At 46.8% G+C, this 22,541-nt stretch overlaps 1 protein-coding gene across 4 annotated transcripts in view; it reads right to left on the bottom strand.

Annotated features, from left to right (window-relative positions):
* Positions 1-22,541, bottom strand: part of DSCAML1 (DS cell adhesion molecule like 1) — a 504,760-nt gene that overhangs the window by 198,432 nt on the left and 283,787 nt on the right. For all 4 annotated transcript variants that reach the window (XM_085647435.1, XM_085647434.1, XM_085647436.1 and 1 more), the window contains exons 5-8: positions 11,725-12,003; positions 10,489-10,764; positions 9,150-9,446; positions 1,176-1,448 (exon numbers count right to left, since the gene is read on the bottom strand). In XM_085647435.1, coding sequence (XP_085503561.1) covers positions 1,176-1,448; positions 9,150-9,446; positions 10,489-10,764; positions 11,725-12,003 — 1,125 coding nt within the window. The remainder of the gene's footprint in view (positions 1-1,175; positions 1,449-9,149; positions 9,447-10,488; positions 10,765-11,724; positions 12,004-22,541) is intronic.

The raw sequence follows: 22,541 nt of genomic DNA, 5'->3' as shown, positions 1-22,541 counted from the left end.
CGGTTTGGCCAGCCCTTCTGGCACTGCCAGGTTGCCCTGTAGGCCAGTTCGATCCTGCCTGTGTTCAACCCTGTACTCCTTTTAAGTCCACTCTCCCACTGGACCTTGATGCTACTGAGTGTTGTTTACTGGGTCACACTGAATCTGAGTCTCTAATACTGCTCGACGTTGTTGACCCGAGAGGCGCGCGCCCACAGCTAGAAACTTGGTTTCCAATTGGAGTCAACTAATATTATTTTGAGACCTTTGGATACCTGTTGTAAAAGCAGTAAGGGCCCATGATATGGTCTGATAACAACCGGCTGCCCTAGGACTCCAAGAGGAGTCAGAAAATCCATTTAGGATGACGCTGCCAAGCAACCTCCAACTGTCCTTGGATCCCACGGCATACTGTCTGTAAACCCAGTCAACCCCAGGATCCCAAAATACCCGCAGCATACTGTCAACCAACTACAGGTAACCAAGAACTCCCAGAGAAGTGATCAGAACACAGTCCCCAAAGCAAGAGGAGACCTCACCGAGCCCACGGGTATGCTGCCAAGCAACCAATGATTGCGTCATGACCCCAAGCAAAGGCTTCATTAAGCTACATGGAGCACTGCACCATGGCCCCAAGAAGGAAGGCCTGACAGAATATGCCAGGGACCCTAGACAGTAACCTCTGACCACCCCAGAGAAAGAAGAAAAAATCTTAAAGTTCTTGCAAGGGTCATTCTTCTTCTTTCTCTGATATGGAAATGACCCTTTTTTGGTTATTTGCATAGTATTGTGGCGGAAGAGTCCCTACTTTACCTACCTCTACTCTCCCCCTTGTGTTTTGATATTTCCCCACCACCCCAAAAGATACTCACCATTAACTCCAGGCTATCCTAGGTCCCCAAGAGTAGGTTTCAGAGAATACTATAAGGACCCCAGGCAGTCCGTGGGTACTTAAGAGAAGGCCACACAGAACCCACGTAGGACACTGCCCAGTAACCAATGCCTAAAGAGAAGGCCCTACAGTACCAGCACAGGATACTGCCCACTAACAATTGACTGCCCCAAGACCCTACAGTAATCCCTGACATCCCTGACTACCTCAGGAACCCAAGAGAAAGGCTCTTGAAGTCAACAGCGGATACCACCCCACAAAGTAAAAGGGGAAATCGTGGTCCCTGCCCTGAAGATACTCCTACCTTTTACGGTGACGTGGACACTCTCGCTGATGGACAGCTGGGGCTGGATGAGCACGCTGCACAGGTACTCCCCCTCGTCCATCACTTTCTGCACATCCATCAGCTTGAGGGTGCCGTTTTCGAAGACCACCTGCCGATGGTTGTCGGGCAGCAGCAGCGCGTCCTTCAGCCACTTGATCGAATAATAGGGGTATCCTATGACCCGGCAGTGGATAAATGTGTCCCGCCCAGCTACGGCCGTGATGTTCTTCATCGTCCGGATGCTGGGGGGACCTAGGGAGACAGAAGGAGAGAGCAGGATACAAGCACGTTAGGTGGACTCTGGAACCGCCCCTCGTAGAAAGCAGTCCAGACATTAGGAGAGGTGGGAGTGGAGGGTATCTGGGGAAAGATGAAGTGAAAGAGATCAAACATCAGAAGGGCAGGGTGTTTGTGGAGAAAGACTGGAGAGAAAGATCATACATCAAGATGTAGGATGTCTTTGGAACAAGAGCAGGAGAGAGACGAAAAATAAGAGGTGGTGCGGGGCTGTGGTGAAGGTCTCTGAACCAAGAGTGGAGGAAAGAGACAATATATAGGACATGGCAAGTGGGGAGATCTTTCAACCAAGAGTGGAGGAGAGAGATCATATAAGAGTAGTGGTGAGTGGGGGGAGGTCTTTGAACAAAGAGTGGAGGAGGGAGACCATATATGAGAGTGGGTCTGTTGACATAAGAGTGGATAGGTCATCAATGCGGGGGGAGTGTGAGGAAAAGACTAACAATGCATGATAGAGATTAGGTGTGGCAGGAGTGTGAGGAAGTTTTAGTGGAGCAACAGTTAAATAAAAAGACATACATCAAAAAAGAGTGGGTGTGTGGAACAGGAATACAAAGGAACAGCCATGCATGAGATGGGTGGAGGGCTGAGGCTAGTCTGTGGAAGAGAGACAGCACACATCAGGTGGGTGTAGTGTCTGTGGAGCAGGATTGCAGGAGAAAACCATACATTTGAGGGAAAGGGTCTCTGCACTGGAGCTCCACTGCAGGTGCTCTGCGCACTGATAAATGCAAAAAGAGCAATTGATGGACAGAATGTTGAACAATGTCAAACATTCACCCCAGTACAGAGACCAGGGACTGAATCCATCGTTTTTTTGCTCCAGCCCGAACTGCCAGGCCAGGTCCTTCCCTAACCAGAAACAAGCATCCAGAGATTGGTTTCAGGGTCTCACCCCTCATCAGCCAGGCTAGCTTGACTCCAGTGGCATGGAGAGCAAGGGACCCTGGTCTGGGCATACCAGTCCCACTTGGGCGACAAATGCAAAAAAAGAACAATTGATTGACAGAATGTTGAACGATGTCAATTATTCACCCTAGTACACAGATCTGGGGCTAAATGCATTGTTTATTTGCTCCCCATGTCATTCCAGTTTGCCCAGACAATGGTCCCGTGCTCACTGCGCCACCTGATTCAAGCTAGCCTGGCTGATGAGGGGTGATGCCCCGAAACCGGTCCCAGGATACTTGTTTCCAGTCCAGGGAGAACCTGGCTTGACAGTTAGGGCTGGACTGTTCCCATGAGGAGCAGGGTCAAGACTGATTTGCTTATGGCTGGGTCCAAACTGGGGTGGCGTGGTGAGCAAAGGAACAATGGATTCAACCCAGATCTGTGTGACTGGGGGTGAATGTTTGCATGGTTCAGCATTCCTTCCATCTTTTGTTCATTTTGCTTCTGCGCACTGATAAGGCACACCGAAGTGGCCTTTCAGGTACATAGTGCAGTACAGAAGCACACTGTGGCTACGATGCAAAGCAACTGTGTTCTAAGGAGGCACATGCTGATAAACAGTGCAGTTCTCCATTATACTGCACATTCGCTGCACTTCCACTATGCAGTACTAAATCACAATCAACTTCCACTGCAGAACTGAAGTATACTAACTTCCACTCAAGATGTACTATACAGAATTTACATACATGGGCTGTCATTGCAGATGCTATGTGCAGTGATGAGTTCAAGGACTTCCACTACAGATGCACTATGCAGCACTTAAGTACACTGGGCTTGCACTTCAGGTGCACTGTGCAGTCCTGAAATACACTGGACTTTCCCTGTGGATGTACTACGTGGGTACTGAAGTACACCGGCTCCCAATTCAGATGCATGGTACAATACTTTTAAATGTGTTTGGACGTCCACTGCAGATGCACTGTGCAGTACTGGTGTACACTGGACTTGAAATGTAGATACACTGCAATGCTGAAGCTGCTCTACAGAAAACTAGGAACTGTGATGAGGAGTACGGACATCCGGGGATGGTATATTTCAGATGAGCAGCAGCACTGAAACAGACAGCAGTTATTCAGCAAATAGTGTGCAGCACAGAAAATACTGTAAGTAACAGGAACACTGTGCTGAACTAAAGTATACTCAAATTAGAATGGTGATACACTGTGCAGAACTGAGGGGTGCTTTGCTCTGAAGTACATATATAGGTGCAGGTCAGATATGTTTCACACTATCAAAGTACACCGAAGTTGCACTGCAAAAACACGGCGAGTCACTGTACAGGAGTCGCAGTTCACGTACAATGCAGTTAGATTACAAGCATAGTTGCACTGCAGAAGTACACGGGAGGTTTACTGCCAGTACACCCTGCAATACACTGAATTTGCATTCCAAGTGCTCCTCCAGGGCTGAGATACTCCAGAATTACCCTGCAAGGGCACTTTACAGTATATTGAAAATATGTAGATAAAGGGCATCACTGCAGTCTCTTGGCTTTACACTTTAAAAGGTCTGCGACATTGGTGGACCAAAATCCATGAGGCGCACATGTCGGTGTGCACCTTACCTATATTAGGCTTTGTTAGGGTGACGTGCAGCCGCACTTGTACCATTTGAGGCAAACATATTGTTTTGTGTACGTACTCTATGAGACATTGGGTCAGCTTCCTTCAGCCATTGGTTCTTTGACCCAGAATCCTTCGGCAGTGGGCTTGAGACATTGTCAATCCCAACTTGGATCAGCCAACAGGAGTATTTTTGTCTCACTCTCTAATGGTTGTTTGGATGTATGCTTCCACCTTCACTGGAATGCATTTGCAGTGTGGTCCAACACAGATCAAATAAACATTAGCAGGGATACCCAAATGCAGAGACAAGCATACAGATAGACAGACAGACAAGTGCATAAAGACACACACACACACTCAGCGGCATGTCGGGCAAAGAAAACACTACATGGAGAGAGTGAGACAAAGACAATGGAACAAGCATTAAAAGGGGAAGAAGATTAAGGAAGAAGAAGATGCCACTCAATGAGGGCTGTTGTGAGTTTAGCAGTTATTCCTGGTAAAACGGAGGCTTGCGTATAGCCGGGGGCAGGGAGTTGAACTGTGTTTGTAGGTTCGCTGTGCGTTTTCTGCTGGGAGCAGCAATGTGTCGTATCTGCCCACCATAACCCGTCGGCTTGCGTTTGGCAATCAGCGTTTTCAATTCAATCTGTATCTTCCTACTGCCCCTCCCTTTTTCAAAGGGCCTTTGGATTGAATCCAGGTGGACATACACGATTGCCACAATGAATATTCATGAGGTAAGTTTACATGCCACAGATCTGAATAAAGGGCTATTCGCACAATTATTGATTATATAAAAACATTGACTTGGTGTTGTCCACAACAGTCGTACAAGTAAAGGTTTCCGTCTGCACACAAGAGCTCCCCAATTACTGGTCTTGAAGACTTCTTTGACTACTTTTGGTTACCCTGAAATTCCTCCCCCATGGGACTTGCACTATATTTCTCCAGCGACTTTCCAGCAAAGACTTGTTTCAACCACCACCAGTGGTCCAGAGATATTGGACATTGAAATATCACAAGTAGTCATCAAATCTTGAACAAGCCTTCTGGCATCTCCTCATCTCCAGGGAGGGGTGGGGGGGAATTCAACCGCAACAGTCCAGAATGAGATTCAGAGTCTGTGGCAAAGAGCATCTTGAACAATGTCCTAAGCACATTCACATTCCCATCCAAACTTAAGACTTCCTTCATCGGACTACTGATGAGGAAAACCAACCTTGAGCCATCTAATCATGTCAAATACACACCAATTGCCAAAGGGCCATTTTTAGGAATACTGATCGAAAGGGTGCCTTCTGTCGAACTCCATTTTTGTTGTTAACAACATACTCTCAGACCAACAATCTGGTTTTTGCAGCTGCACGGAGGCAGCATTGATATCCATCTGGAGTGCCCTAAAATGAACAGTGGACGGTAATGAATTGGCAGCACTATTACTTTTGGACTTATTGACCGTCCTTGAGATTACTCATCCTCAGACTGCAGCTAAAAAGCTTGGAATACAAGGAAATACCTTACCCTTGGATCTCCTCTTCCCTTGGAGACTGGCAAAGCATTGTCATAATACCACTGAACGCCTCTCCACCTCATGCTCCGCCCTGCACCATCCAACAAGACTCAATCATTTCCCCTCTCTTGTTCAGCCTCTACCTCACCAGACCTTATAAGAGCAGCCAGTCTGACATTTTATAACTGTGCAGATGATACACATATTATCCTAAATTGCAAAAACCCAAGAACATAAACACATCTCATCTTTATGGTTCTTTATGTATCACTGATGAATGGATGATGACCAGTGATCTTAAACACAATTTCGCAAAAAACAATATCATAAGCTTTGGACAATGGAATATGTGCCAAACTACAAGAATCTGGTCCAAAGAAGCGGAGGCTCCACTAGCAACGGCATGGGCGGTCATAAGCCTCATAGTGGCCACTGACCCCAAACCCCGCCCCTAGGCCCACATGTCAATTAGGACGCTATAAGTATATTATACCCAATGTGAACACCAAGATGCATCTTTTCTCATCTGAGATTGCGTCAGGCCAGTCTCACCTTCGTCATATCACGAGTAGGTTACACCAGTGGTTTGCAACTGCTTCCTACTACACAAGCTATGAAGGATCTAAATGTAAAGCATAGATCAAAAACATAGCTGCAAGGCTGCTGTCACATCTGCACACCAAAGGACAGAACACTAGTGGTGCAACCATTAGACTGGCTGGCAATAGCGAGACACCGTGCCTATAGGCACTTTGCATGGTTTGTGAAAGCCATCCAAGAGATAGGGTTGCGGTACGTACAAGCAACATTTCAATGGTACTCCAGGAACAGGCATGCACCTGCACATTGGCCCATCACCCCTCCTATAAGAAACACAATTGTCAGCACGGGCAGTTAAAGTCTGAAACATATTGCCAACCAAGTTAAGAAACATACAAGACCATCTAAAGTTCAGGAAAGAAGCGAAAACCTGGCTTTTCCCAAGATAAAGATGCAAAAAAACTATGGACCTCTATAAACAGGACCATCTAAAGTTCAGTTAGGAAGTGAAAACCTGGTTTTTCCCAAGATTAAAGTGCAGAAAACGTGGGAATCCTTCACACCAAAACGGAACAGCATTCAAGACCAGAATATGAGAGACTACCCAAGAGTGCCCTACACCCTAAGGGACACCCCAACAAGGCCCTATTATGCCCAGCTGTAATGACTGCACATAAAACAACAAGGCTACAGAACAGTGTCCAATCCAAAACTGGAACGCCAGAGTGGACATAATCATAGCTGGCTCTAATCAGTACAGGCTGGATAAAAGAGGTGTCCAAATGAATGCAGGCTAGATGGTGATGGTGCTCATAATCTACAGAAATCACCATATGGGACAGTGCCATGGCAGACTGTAATCAGGATAGGCTGTGTGACAACTATACTCTCGGTGGGCCTGATACAGCTTCTTTGAAGCCCTACTCGTGATTATCAAAACAGCAGAGAACTGCCATAGGGCATGCCTACGCTGTCAGGAAACCCGAATCTATCCACCTAAACCAAGTGAATCAGGCATCCCATGCATTAGGAAATTTGCTGTGTACAGCTGGCATCCAAGAGGGCTTTAACACAGCCCACACTTGCAAGTCATGTTGACAAACCTCATCCTTCTCAAAATGGGACAACTCAAAGTAGTACCTCATGTAAGCTTGACTTCTGCAGAAGCCATCCAGGCAGATCTCTGTCCTCTGTCTGTTCGTCTGTCTTCTTTCTGATCCATCCTTTTCGTATCCAGACCCACAATACTTATAACATTGAGGACATGATTGCTGCACACAGCAGAAGAGATGGATTGGAAAATCTTTACTAATCACCACTAAATCGAACCTGCTGAGTGAGACGTAAGAGCCAGCGAATGTAACTTGGGTACGCGCCCTCTCTCACTCCTCCTTCGCCTGTTGCACCACTGTGTGCTGCGACCAAAGACCATATAATGTCACCACTCTGGCCACTGACACGTGATGCCAAACTGTTCCCCTATAGGCTCACACCAAGTACAACATCCTTCCAACCATGCACTCCTGAACAGTGTAGCATGCTATCAGTCCGATAATTTGGGGTATGAAGCACCATGTAAATGAAATTACAATGCAATACTATACAGTACAATTCCCTATGGGCACCAAAGAATTCACTGATAATCAGTCAGTTTTAAGATACTGCCTCTAGACTCAAAGCATGCTCTGTTTTACTCTGAATGAACCTTTGTGAAATTTCCAGGAATTAACTGGACTTTTCCCGCCACGTAGAGTGGTGCCTCTCAGCCCACTGAGCTCCACCAAACTGCTGGGCTAGACTGGAATGGCATCTAAAGATATAATCTATGCCTCTCTGATTTGCTTCCTAGTTGGAAAGCATCATTGTGATACCGAATCCAAGAACATTGAAAGTGGCTGAAGACAAAGACCCCACAGACTTGCATTGCGTTGCGATTTACCCCATAGGATAACACTGGGGTGGGCTTGAAATCTTCCCAGCCACCTAGTAACTGCTACGGACTGCTCGAGGAATATATATCTGCCTTGGCATTCGTTATATCTCTAACTTTTGTGTTGCATTGTATTTGAGCCCAAATGCTCAACCGCTTCTTGGAGAAGGCCTTGCCTGCTCCGCCTAAGGTATACCGCACACCCAAGGGTTCTAACAGAGGCTTGGTAAACTTTGTAAGCAACAATATCCAGGAATCTGAGGTAGAAAAGAGAAATGACAGCATTAACTGTAGTACTGTCCCATGACCTGGAGATAAGGTGCGGCATGGGGGCTTCTTCGCATGCACTAAAATGAAAGCAAGGGGAAGAGAAGAGAGTAGAGCTCTCTATGGTGAGGAGCTCAAGTTGGATGGAGGGAGGACGGTGCAATGGTTTAGTGAGTGAGAATTAGAAAAGTCTGGTTTTCTTGCAAAGGGGCAAGGGAAGAAGAAAGTTGGTGTGTGAAGCAGTACTGCCCTGGCATGACGAGCCAGAGTCTAACAAGGAGATGCAATTAAAGGAAGCAGGGCCACTGGCCCTCATTATAAGGGCAAGGAAGTCAGAATAAGGACTTGTACTCAGGTAGCGGGGGACCTAAAAAACACATCTAGAGATAAAAAGGTGCCAAAAATGAACTTGGCGCAAAAGGAGGGGCAGAGAGTGTTAACGGCCAGCAGTAGAAAGAGAGGTGTACTCTCTAACAAGAAGGGGGTAACAACAAACAGGGAAATGGGTGATGTTAATGTAAGCAGAGGGAGTCTTGTCAAGGAGAAACATAAAAGAGTGAAAAATGTGCAGAGAGTGTGGAGAGATGTATTGACATTACTGAGTAGCACTTAAAAGAGTTAGAAATGAGCAAAGAGTAAAGAAAGTAGAATCTTTTGGGGAACAATCAGTGCAAGTATCTCTAGGATTAAGATAAAAAGAACCACAAGAATAGCAAAGAGGGGTAGATTTATAGTGAGGGCCATGTGGGACTAAATGAGAATAAAGAGCCACACGAGGAGCAGTGACATGAAAATGACAGGAGCAGGGATGGGGAGGGATTGTGAACATTTTCACCAAACAGAATCAAAATTCAATCCTATTCTGATATTTAAAGTAGGACAGGCACCTCTTACGTTTATTCGCGCTTGGTACTCCGCACTGCCCACTGAGTTGCGCGCGGCGCACCGGTACACGCCTCCGTCCTTGATCTGCGGGCTGGTGACGTTCATGTGGCTCACAGTGGTACCGTCCGACATGGTGTACTGGTTGCTGCGGTGCCCGTTGTCCTTCACGATGGGCTCATCGTCGAGGGTCCATGTGATGGTGGGTGGGGGGGCACCTTTGGCCGTGCACATGAGAGAGAACTGCTCCCCAGGATTCACCACCTTCTCACTGAAGGATGAGGTGATTCGAGGGGTGCCGTCTGTGGGGAGAGCAGAAAGAAACAAACAGGTCCCACGTCAGTAAGGCTTTGGGGCCACAGGCAAGGGTGGTAGTAAGAGCGTTCTGGTACCCCTTGCCTTGTGACTTTTGTACAAGTCACCTGCCTCTACTACTCCCCCGATGTCTTACTTCCTCTCCCTGTAGCAGCTACTTCCAGGGATGGTCAATTATTAGGTTTCTTGGGCGGCAGCAGCAGGGCAACTCTTTCTCTCACTTGTTACAGAACTCAACAAAGAGGACATCGGATTGCTTGGACAACGACTATTATCAGAGTGCATGGGTGCCATTTTATGATTGGGATTCAATTCTAGAGACCAAGAGTCAAAAACAAGGGTAAAATGACGCCCTTCTCTTTGATTGGCAGGAAGACCAGATGATTAAAGCTGGCTTTATCCAGGCTGCCAGTTGGAGTGAGTTTGCCAATTTTACTGATGAGTTACATTTTGTGATGCCATTTAATTGCTTGATCAGCAAGAGTTGGAAAATTATCAGATGGCTCCGGTGGTTCCACAATATTGGTATCCTGTAGGAATGGGGGGTTTGAGTCCCCCGTCACTGTCCACAATACCTAGCATATAATGCCCAGCCCTTACACACTGATGCCAAAACTCTCGGTTCATCTGTACATTTTGATGTTCCGATTAAAACTCAATTATCCCCCACTATGACTTGTCCACATTTACGTTTTTATACTCTTAGTTCACCTCTTCCTTATTTCCTCTCCGTCCGGGTTAAACCTGAGTCCTTGGTAGCCATCTCTCCCTTACCACTCCAACTAAACATCCTGCCTGTTCCCTTATCGGTCTCTCTTCGCTTTCCCACCCCGCCTCCTATCCCTCTTCACTTTGTCCATATGTCTTTTCTAGGTCTCGAACCGGTCATCTCCTACTAACCTTTTATCTCTTGCCACATCTCTGTTCTCTTTTTCAGACTTTACTCACCCTTCCCTATCCCATCAGTCCCCCCTTTCTCTTCTCCCTCCGCGTGCCTAGCCTCTTGTTATTCTAGACCGCCCCACTCACCCTCCAGGACGATGATGGAGAAGTCCTGGGCGGTCAGTGCTTTACGGATGGCAAAGCATTGGTAGGCACCCGAGTGGCTCTTCTGGGCTGAAGTGATGAGCAGGGTCTCATTTCCAATGCCCCGGATGGAGATGAAGTCATCGGCTACCACCAGTTCAGTGTTGCGATACCAGCGGATGATGTACTCTGGCGAGCCGGTCAGGGCACATGACAGGATGACTGTGCTGCCAATGCCCGTCTTAAGCTTCTTTGGTGTGAGGGTGACTCGCAGGGGTTCTAAGGTGCAGAGACAGAAAAAGACAAAGTCATGAGCGAGAAGATGATCTTGGGACCGCAGTTGGGGGTGGTGGATCTTAAGTACAGATGAGATAACGTTTACAATGATCATTGATAGGGAAATATCCCAAAATAAGAAAATCCCAGAATTCGAAACTACAATAGTAAGAACATACAACAGTACCAACTCCCCCAATAAGATGCTTCCACATCAAGAACCTCCCATAACAATAACCTCCTGCTACAAGACCCTACCGAAACGAGACCTTCCGCAGAAAGAAGCTGACAATAGGAACCTCCCACAACAATAATATTGCAACATTATAACACCCCCAGTAAGATGCTCTCACAATAAAAACATCCTATAAGAACAACCTCTACAATAAGACCAACAACAAAAACTTCCAAAATAAGAGTCTTGGCTGTAGGAACCTCCCACAACAAGAACCTCCCAAAACAAGACCCTCGCAAAATTACAATAGCCTCCAGAAATCAACCCTCACAAAAAAAAACCAACAATACTAACACCCAACAACAACAAAAACACTTTTAGACCTTCCCACAATAAGACAGCTCCCAGAATAAGATTCCTCTATCACAGGGGCCTACATTAATCCCCTCAATAATAACCTTCTAACTGTAACAATCCAGAAAGTGAGGCATTGCAGGGTTTTTCGGATTTGCTGGTCAATACATAAACAAGTGGGCATCTCTGTCACTGACCAAGAAGGTAATCAGTCAGTCGGTATTCCTCTCTGTGGGGTTGGATAGTATGAGAGAGGGGTGTTTTTGTTGCATGCTTTGCGCCTGGTGATAGGCAACCTGATATATAACTCTCTTGCCACTTTTTTGATTAATTTTCACTATGGGCAGGACCCTCTGTTCTTTGCAGTTTGCTCAGTCTGTCAGCATCACTCCTGCATTCAAAGATGCAACCTGCTATCCGCTGCAACCTCTTACCTATAACAGTCAGGGTGCCGCTGACCTCTGCTGACCCAAAGTTGTTGATGACCTCGCAGATATAGGTGCCGCTGTCCTCCACACGCAGGTCGCTGATAGTGAGGCCCATGCTGCGCTTGGTCCAGCGGCTGTCGGTGGGCACGGGGCGGCCATCTTTGATCCAGCGGCTGGAAAGATTCGGGTACCCGGAAGCAATGCATGGAAGCTCTACTTCCTGCCCCGCCTTCACTTCCCGTGAACTGAAACTGTCCAGGATGGTGGGGCTGGACTCGGAAGGGTCTAGGAGAAAGAAACATGGAGTTATGCACTGGGCACTCTAAGCACGCTTTTATGCTGTTCAACACTTTTTGCAAGTTCTAGGCTGGCACTGGTGGAAGGCGTGGTGCCAGAGAGTGTGAAGGGGTGGAGAAACCTTAGGCATGATCTTGTCTGAAAGCTAATGTTTGTTACGTCATGAGAGATGGGCTCATGATGTAGGACTTCCATAGTTAAGATGGTCCCATGTGCACTCGGAGAACTGCAGAATTAGGATCTGACACAGTAATCATTTATACGTTAATTGCTATCCTAATTTCTGTAAATGTTTAAACTGATCAATGCACAATTCAGGTCTGCATTGTAACCTCCTTATGGTTATTTATACCTTCATCCTTGGGAAACTTTTCAATTCAACAGCTAAAAAAATCCGCAAAATTATACATTCAGCATGCACTACAGAAAAAAATACCAACAAATGTTGCTCATCACCCCAACATCTCAATCCTATTTCAAATAATGGCACGTGATATACATTTTAACAAAAATCAAATAAACAGCACGTGATATACATTAAAAAAAATCTTGCTCTAGTCCCATTATATGCAACGCCATGTCTCTCGGTCTGTATTTTACATCTTTGAGTTGAAAGGTGTACTGGCCGACTGGAAAGTCTCCCACAGGACCATGTCACGATCGGGCTTTCATTTACATTTAGAGGGTCCATTATATCGCTCAAACATCTGACACAGTATGCATAGAGCATACATACGCCCGTTATTGCAGATAATGAAAAGGTTCATCAATGGCATCTTGATAGTTTAATAGACTTTTTAATCAATCGAATTGTGTATCCCCCCCTTTCTGTTTTGGTCCGCCCCACTGGCCCCCTCCATGTTCGATATGCTTAAGAGCTTTCTATTCAGTATGGTGAAAAATTCCACACTGAAGTTGAAAACCGAGATAATACAGAAACTGACACATTCAATGTCAACATTCAAAACAACTGAAATCCCCCGATCCCTTCCATTGGAAATTGAATGTAATAAACCGGCGTGTCTCTGGGAAGCCCTTACACGAGTAATGCTGCCCGACTCAAAAGAACATCTTAGAGACAAGTAATTGCAATATAGGGACAGCCGATCAATACAGTTTAAGTCAAGACCCGGGGATAACACTCGGACTATCTTATCAATGGCGCCTGAGGTGGACCGGGGGCCTGGGATTAACCACCGCCAGTTCGAGTTACTTCTGTGAATACCGCTGGTGGTAACAACATCCAATTATTGGAGCGCCCAGGAGACAATTCCGTTTGCGGTGTGCGCTCGATAACGGGTCAATATTGTATAATGTAAGTCTTCCATCCGAAGGCACCGGGTGTAACCAGCGCGCGCGCATCAACATCACTGTTGCAATGCTCGGCTCTGCTCTGCACGAGCTTCTCCTGCCCGCAAAGAAGTGCGGAATAACTGTTCAAATCCAACTACTGGAAGAAAATCAAACATGAATGGGAGGCTCAGGAGAACATTTTTTTAATGGGAGTGTTGTACTCCACACATATTTCAATTCCGAATCCAAACAGCTGATCAGACGAATATATATATTTGAATTTTAAAACGCAGGTTCTGTACCAAGTAGGTAAAATGAATCGAGAGACATTTTTATCGGGATGTATTGTGGGGTTTGTTTAGTGCTTACTACCCCTACGTGGAATATCGTAGCGCTTAGTTATCCACACAGGAAGCACGCTGATCTATGTGCGGTGGACAAAGTGTTTTCTTTGCTTTGACCCTAGTTTGGAAACGAGTCCATGTGGCCGCGTTGCCCACGAGCTGCGGTTATGGCGCTATGGGACACAGCGCGTGGCAGTGACGAGATGGCTCGCAGTTCCACTGCCTCTGCCGGCTGAGGGCCTCTTCAGGTCAGAAACCCTGACATCAAAACCCCTCCTGGTGCCATGGTGCTGCTGGGGACACTGATTTGGATAGAATGGTACTGGTGCCAAAGGTACTCAGATCCGTGCTTTCGGTGGTGTTCAGTGCGGATAGGGAAGGGCCAAACTATGCAAGATTTGAAGGATATTTACATAGCCGAAATTTACATGAAGTATATCTTCATGAATCTCAGTTCCAAAATCCAAAATAGATTCACCCCTTCTGGAACCATGTTGGACAGCCCAGCCTTAAATAATACTTCAAAGATTATTACTCGCTGCTATTGTTGAAAGTACTGACTCGCACCCTGCAATCCTTGCTGGGTAGGAGGGTGGAGGAGGGGATGTTGGTAGGGGAGTCACTTAACTGCCTGCTTCAGCTCCTCACTGGGTGACAGTGCGAAAGGAGCAGACATCGTGTGACACACGGTGGCATAGTCTGAGTTGGCAGGTATGGGTGCCCTAAAAGGCACCCCCTCCTGCCCAAAATTCTAGGAAAAGGCAGAGTCAAGCAAGGGAAGGGGTTGGTCCAGCCCTACAGGATTTACAGAGGGTCACAGCAGAGAGTAAGCACAGGTGCAATGGGAATGGGTGAACACAGCCTAGAGGGGATGATACCCGTAGGACTGGCTGGTAGCTTGTGAGAGGACCGTAGTCAGGGCCATGCTGGGAACCCAAATCAGCCCTGGCAATTTTCTTAGACCTGCCCCTGGGGAAACGCTGCCTGGCCCCGGAAGGATGGAAGCGCTTGCTTGCTGCTTTTGCTACAGAGGGTCGATATTAAAGTACTACTGCAAAACAGGCTCCCAGTCACAAAACCGTCCCCCACCATTGCAAAACCAGCCCCCACCGTTCCAGCCTCCTGGGGAAATGACCGATGCCCGCTACGGCCAGTCCGGCTCGGACCATAGTTGTTAATAGTATTGTTCAGAGTGGCAACAACTGAAGGCAGTAAAAAGAGCTGTTCCTATTCCAGCGGCACAGTGGAGCTGCAACTGGCGCCCTCAACAAGCCGGCAGCCCCACCTGGTGGCCAGTGTAGCAAGTGTCTTACCATAGCTGTCTAAAGCTGGTGCAATTGTCCACAGCCCAGCGCGGCTGCCGACTGTCAGAAGAGCAGAGTTTAGCACAGCAAGTGGGCCGGTGACGCTGTTTAGGAGCGCTGAACATGGGGCCAGGGGATCTCAGTTAAAGTTCCATCTCTGACGAGGGCCACACCAAGGATGGGGCACTGGCATTGCAGTCCTCCCAGCCACTGGTGGGCCAATAACCATCTTATAGGCGTTGTGGGAGGCCAGCACCAGTTCAGAAAACCATGGCCACGGGGGCCTGGTCCGCCTGGTGCTCTATTACCCTTGCCTAGTGTGGGGCGCGGGTCAGTGCAGCCTGAGTGGGATCAGTTAGGTCTGCATGTGTCAGCTGTGATGAAAGCTTTTGAAGGACACCACTGTGGAAATGTTTTATTCAATATTGTAAGCGCCACCAAGGGACGAGGCCAAGATTTGCAAGCAGAGCATGCAATCTAGGGATTGTTCACACCAGCAAAGATTTGATGAAAGTCTAGCAAACTGGGTCAAAGGGTTCAGGATATTCCATGCTGTGTTGACAAATTCTCCGAGTTGGGACGGCAGCTGTCCTGTTACCAAAACAAGACTGTGTGCGTGCATGACGAATTTGGGTGCCTCCGCGTAGAGAAAAAAGGCCCAATGCCAGGGATCTCTTAGGGACCAAACTGATGTGAATGCATGGTTGCATCATATGACGCTTAGGTAGCCAGAGGGCCCCCTTTCACCAACCTTTTGCCCAACACAGGGAGGTGATGGAACGGAGGTGCATGTTGGGCATATATATAAATAATATATGTAGCAGGCCTCCAGGTACCTTCAAGTACAAACACAATCTCTCCTTTTGTGGTATTCTCTATCAACCTGTTTTCAAATGTTACAAGAAAGGAAGAGGTAAGGTCAACAGAAACACCAAAGCACATTCTCCCTTTAAGAAAGCTAATTCCCTAGTTAATTTACAGGCTTTGACCACTTCGCTGAACAGCTATGGCAATACTCAGGCAAATCAAGTACTTTATGGTGGTTTTAGATATTGTTTTAGTATCCCAGACAGGACACAGTTGCGGTCTCATTTTACAGGAACCAGCGGTCCCTGAAACTAAAAATAGTTGAAGCTAGGCTACACATGAAGAAAGAGAGGAGGTTGTGCCAGAAAGCAGGCCCAATCAGCATGGTGGCACTGGACAAGGCCGTCTGTCCTGCGCTGGGGGTAGTACCCAAAAAGGAGCCAGGAGAGTTTGAACTCATTCATAAGCTATCTGCCCCAGGGGGGATTGAGATACAGATGCAATTGATCATGCCTTATGATCAGTAAAATACACTTCCCTTGACCAGCCTATCTCTACCATGGAGGATTTGGGCCCAGAGACATTGTTGGCCAAAGCCGATACGGAGTAAACTTTCAGGTTGTTGCCAGTCCACCCGGGGCTACTGCCACCTGTTCGGCTTCCAGGTTAAGGGGTCCTACTACTTCGGCAAGTGCATTCCTAATGGTTGTTCAGTATCATGTACATGCTTTGAGAAGATCAGCTCAGTCCTGGAAAGGGTATTTAAGAAGGTGTTGGCCTCACCCTTGGTGTTGCACTATTTGGATGACTTCTTATTCTTTGGACCCCCAGTACTCTCACATTGCTGGGAAGCCTTAGATAAGTTTGTGAAGCTGCTTGGACCGTTTGGGGATCCTTTGGTACAAGGAAATACATGCTGACCCAAATCATTTTTGGGTGTCGAGTTGGATTCGTTGGCAGGTTTGTGCATGTTTCCTCAAAAGAAGGTAATGGTTTTCAAAGAATCGACAAGGGCCTATTTGGCAGGTAGGAAGGTAACATCTCATCAACTTCAGGCCCATGTGACGGACTTAATTGCAATCTGCATCCATCACATGGGGAGTACATTTTCAAGGTCCCTTGCACAGGCAAATTTCTCACCTTAATTAAAAGCATCACCAAACTAGGCTATCTGGCAAAGTAAAGCAGAATCTGTGAATCTGGGACATTTTTTTTGCAGCAGTTCAGTGGGTCAGTGGTGTGACCAGCTCCCCTGAGATGTAGGCAGGATATGGGCTTGCTTACTGATGCGGCCGGAGTGTAGATTTTGCTGTGTTTCTTGACCAAGAGCGGTGTGTGCGCAGATTGGTTTGAGTCTGGCTTGGTGAAGAATGTACCCTTTTTTTTTAGAGCCGTTTCCCATCTTGGCTGCCTTGACAGTTTTGTGACCAATCAGTGATATTCTGGTCAGACAACCTGGCAGTAATTGAGTACATAAACCAACAGTGAGCTAGTTGCAAAATGGTGCTTGGGTTTCTAAAAAAAAAAAAAATCATTCTCATTGCTTAAAGAATACCATCACATTTAAGTCTAAGCATGTAGAGGAGTGTTGAATAATGCTGCCGACTCTATCTTAATTCAAACTGCAGTAACTCAGGCACTTCCATCCGGTGGCTTCAGAACTACTAACACCATTCACAGACCATTCATGGAACCTCGGTGCCCTGCCCTATCAGACCTAGGGACAGCCAACATATTGCCCAATTACAAAAGAGCCTATGGGAGACATATCAGTGTTATCTGTTTTTTTATGTGTCTAGGGGCGAGGGGAATCTTTACTCTGATGTATCCTGGGTGGCATTCCTCTTTCTACTGAGATGGGAGCCAATCTGCGGTTTATGTGAGGTGGCACCTGGTGGTATTGTCCTTCTTTGCCAAAGTGAGGGGACGCAGGCACTTGGCCAGATATTTCACAAGAAGAGTGCATTGAGGAGTTGGCAAAGGCTTGGAGTTAGACAAGATTCGATGCAACCAACTCACGTAGTCCTGCTGGACATTCAGGTGTCTTGGCTCCCAGGGGTATGTGGGTCAGAGTTTGTAGCCCTACTTTTCATTGTGGTTCTCTGTTTGGCTTTCTACAGGCCTTTCAAAGGAGGAAAGCTGGTGGTAAGATCCAAGAGGGACATCCATGGGTGCAGCTGTATAGAGGGGTGAGCCGACCAGGTGAGTCATTGACAGTTACCTCGCTCTTCTCAAAGATGGACTAGTGGGTACCAGTGTGAGCAAAGCATCCTCAACAGGGCTCCTGTTTCCCGCTGCTGCCCAGCCCAGGTACTTGAGAAGTATATAGCAGTCCGGCCACAGGGAGAGGTGAAGGCATTGTTCCTCCATGCTGATGGAACGCCGCTGTCCAGATTTAAGTTTATGAAAGTGTTGCAGATGGTTTTCATGGCGGATGGGATCGACCCAGTGGATTTTGGCTCCCCCTCATTTCACACTGGGGCAGCCACGTCTGCTGGTTTAGATTTCGGTGACCAGATAGTGCAAACAATTGCAGTATCTGGTCATCCCAAACTATTGTGAGGTGGAGATCTGGGTGTCACAAGCGGTAGGTTTGCATTGACATGATTTAACTGTTTATCTCTCTCACACTTTCTTGCTTATACATCAGGTGCCCTGTCTACTCATAAGATGTTTGGCCACTCTTACATATGGAGGGCTCGTGAGGTGCACTGATCTGGTAACTACACTGAGCGTGCCAGGAAGGCGGGTTTCAATATGCAGTGGTATAGCCAAGACGTTTTGCAGGTCAAAAACTTAAGGGTTGTGGTGGAAAAAAAGGTACCAAGGGGGCTTCCATCCCCAGTTTTGGTGATGTTTTATTGGGGGGGGCAATAATCTAGTGAAACATGGGTGCAGGGACACATCTGATTTGCTGTTTGCTGAAGTGTTATGGTTGACTAAGCGTTTTCCAGCATAAATGATTGCCTGGTCACAGAGTGCCAAGATGGGCATGGCATGGAGGGCTATCTGTTCAGGCTCTCAACAGACCTGAGAAGCATCTGTACAGAAAAGTCTTGAGGCTTCTGAAGTCACCTAGGTAACAATGCATCTCCCATGGTTGCATCAGAGGAGTAAAGTTGTTTCTCCCAGACAGGGTTTACCTATCTGTGGGGGGTAACAACCTCTTTGCAAATCATTTATTTTCATTTGCTTGTAAATATTTGTTGCATCCTTGGGGGGGGGGGCAGAAGGTAGAAGAACCATGCTGGCCACTGGTGGGTAAAATTCATGGTCGGCAGGGGCACTTCAGGTCCACATGGCAACCCTTAGGGATTAAGGCATCGAGAACACCAGTGTCTTGTGGACCTCAAAGGGGGTGCTTGAAGCAATTGTTAAAGAATCTGCATCTTTGCGGGGGCCGGGTTGGTCACTTTCACAGCCCCAGCCCACCTTTCCATGGAGGTGCATTCGCGCTAAGGGATAGGGCCCTTTGGGGTGGTTGGAGTTTGCGGTCTGTGCCGAGAGACTAAGACATGAGCCAGCTGCCCAGACTAGTTCTCCAGTGAAAGTTGGGGGTACCCCAGTTAGTGTTACTCTGGGGTGAGCAAACCTCTGCCAGGGCAGGTTTTGGTTCCCAGTCCAGCCCTGGCAAACTGATCGGCCGGCCCCCAGGGGGGTTGGGGGTGCAGCCGAGCTATTTGCCAGGGCCGGTTTCAGCCGATTTTGTTACAGGGGACGATATTGCAGCCATGCTGCAAAAACGGCCCTGTAACAAAAACGGCCCCCCAGGGGCCCAAAACCGGGCCCAAAACCAGCCCCCACCCTGGCGGACCACCGGCCTCCCGCACAGGTAAAGACAGCAAGGAGTTGTATAAGAGCTATTGCCTTTTTTCTCCTCTGGAGTTGAGCCCCTGGAAGGGAATAAGGTCAGAGGTGCTAGGTGACCAGATAGAAGGTAAAAACATGAGTTCACAAAATGTTTTTGATGCACCGAAAAATTTGAATTCGTAAGTGACTAGGGGCCTCATGTAGGTAGCATACCAGTTACCACTTCTAAAATACCGAACGATACCGAATCGGTATTTTAGAAGTGGTAACTCGTATGTAGGTAATGAGTCGGTATTTTTTACCGATTCGTTACAAGTCGGTAATTACCGAATCGGTATTTACCGATTCGGTAATGAGGCATACCTTCCCATTGATGGGAAGGTATGCCTCATTACCGAATCGGTAAATACCGATTCGGTAATGGGGGGAACACATGCAAGGGTGGCAGGGTGTCACATTGACACCCTGTTGCACCCCTGATTCGGCCATGTGTGCACATGTGGCACACATACATGCCCTAAGGGCATGTATGTATGCCACATTGCACACTGCTACGCGCTTCTAAATGCCCATACACATACATTAATTATTTACCACCAACTATAAGTTGGTGGTAAATACCGACTCGTAAACACACACACACACACTCCCCCTACATATCATTTCTTGATTCGGAATTTACCGATTCGGTAAAATTACCGAATCGGTAAAATTACCACATCGGTAACGTTACCGATTCGGTAATTTTACCGATTCGGTAGTTTTACCGACTCGGTAAATTCCGAATCAAGAAATTGACCCCCTACATACCAATAGCCAAAATACCGGTCGGTAACGGTATAATTACCGAAAATCGGCCGTTACCGACCGGTATTTGGCTACCTACATGAGGCCCTAGATGTGTAGCAGATTATGTATGCGGGAAAATAATTCTATTACACCCTTGTAAATAACAGTGCTATATAGTGTTATGCAATTAAGTTTATGTAATAAATGCGGGCTGAGATTTGATATCTCTAACCAAACAACAAAACTGAGTCTTAGGCTGTCCTTTGGAACAATTAATGTAGTAGGAATCTTCTTTCACAGCCAGAACAGAGATTTAACGTCCGCGATGAGGTGCACACACATGTAAATAATATCCCCTCACCTATCTGCTCATGCCTCAGCCCGCTACCCTCCCTATTTTTAATAATTTGTAACACACCTGTAAATACTCAGAGTATGCAATTGGGTGCCACCACCTGGGATCTTTTTGGAAGAATCTTTAACACTGTATAATACACTGTACAAATCACCAAGTTATGTACCCCATTATGAATTTTAGTCTTTTTTTCTCATCAAGCCATGAGTGAAGACTGCACCTATGACAAAATAAACCGCGAGCCATTGTGCTCACTTACGGAGAAGGGTAAGTGAATGTGCTCACCCCCTCTGCAATAAAGGTGTTCCAAAATGTGAAGACCACCGTACACTCTACCGTCCTGAAGAAGGCCACCTGACTCGTAAGAGCAATTTTAAGGCCGAAACAGGTCGACCTCTGACTAGGTGTAGTGGACCAATTACCAATCCACTTAAGCATCGCTTTTTCTTTTAATCATGTCCCTGTCCTGACCTAATAAAGTTTCTTTATACAGGATAGGAGATATTCTTAATCACTACTCACGACTGCGAACCACACAGACAGTATCCCTCCTGGTGGAGGTTGGTAAATCACTTGGAGAACCAAACACTCAAGTGATTACGACCCGATGATGACACTATCCACCTGACCACACAAGCGGAGAAAACATATACTGCGCACTGTGTTAGTGTGGTTGAGGGTCTCCGTTCCAACACATGTGAGACTGGTTTTTCCCCACTAGTGATTCATTACCCTATGATTATTAGCTCATTAATACTGGAAGCTGAATGAATCTCTGCTTCTCTCTCCCTTATGTTGATTTGGACGATGTCCTTTGGAATAGTTTGGAAGGTATTGGGGAGAAAGGGGTTGTGTTTGAGGTCATCGGTGTGTTCCTTCCATATTCACTAGCATCAGGTTACAGCAAGACTAGACTCCAAAGTCCTCACACCAAAAAGCAGACACGCTGGATGGAAAAAATATAATTACCCACATATTCTTTCTTGTAGCCTTAGACCAGCAAGAACACATGCTTCTGCAAACACTAATGTTGAGAGGTTTTCATCTCACTGATGACCATCCCATGACATCCAGGGTCATTACATTTGCTCAATCCCACCGACTCTGAAATCGGGAAAACGCACCCTGGAGTGATGGGCAACACTCAACGATGCAGCCATTTTGGATTTCAGCTCTATGCATACCATTCAAACTAAAAAAAACACCACTTACTAGCCTGGCACGGAGCAGGGGACTCTCCTTAAATACAGAGGACTCCATGTTCCAAGTCCTATGTGCAAATTAGATTCTAGGACTTTATCTACACCCAGCTTTGCGAGCTGGCGGAAAAAGCAGCTGTGCGACAGCGCCAAACAAAACCGCTTGATCTGGAACTTTCCAGGTCGTTGGTAGGAGCAGACTACTGTGGTGAAACAGAAGGTACACGTGCGCCTTATCAGATGATAACAAATTAGATGCAAAGCCAATAGCGTTACCATGGAGATGCTGCAACACAGTGTGCCAAATACAAGTGATTAAAGTAGAAACACAGGAACACTGTGTGACAAATCAACAGCATTACCACCGGATACAATAGTGTTCCTCATGCACCAGAGTTTTGTAATGATGCCGCACTATATAGTCAGTGCTTAATTTGAGCCAGTGGTTGCAGCTGGGGCTCACCAGCATTCAATGTTGGGGACCCCCACAGTCTGGTAGTGGATTAAAAAGGCTTGATGTGGAATTCAGACCATACTGCATTGATATTTAGCACTCTGACACTCAATAGCTCTTGCCATTTGGTTGGAACAAAACGTGGGGTACAGTCACTCACTATTTTACAAA

The sequence above is a fragment of the Triturus cristatus genome, chromosome 3_2, assembly GCF_964204655.1.
Source record: "Triturus cristatus chromosome 3_2, aTriCri1.1, whole genome shotgun sequence".
NCBI classification, from domain to species: Eukaryota; Metazoa; Chordata; class Amphibia; order Caudata; family Salamandridae; genus Triturus; species Triturus cristatus.
The sequence above is the reverse complement of the archived record's forward strand: the minus strand, read 5'-3'. Positions and strand labels throughout refer to the sequence as shown.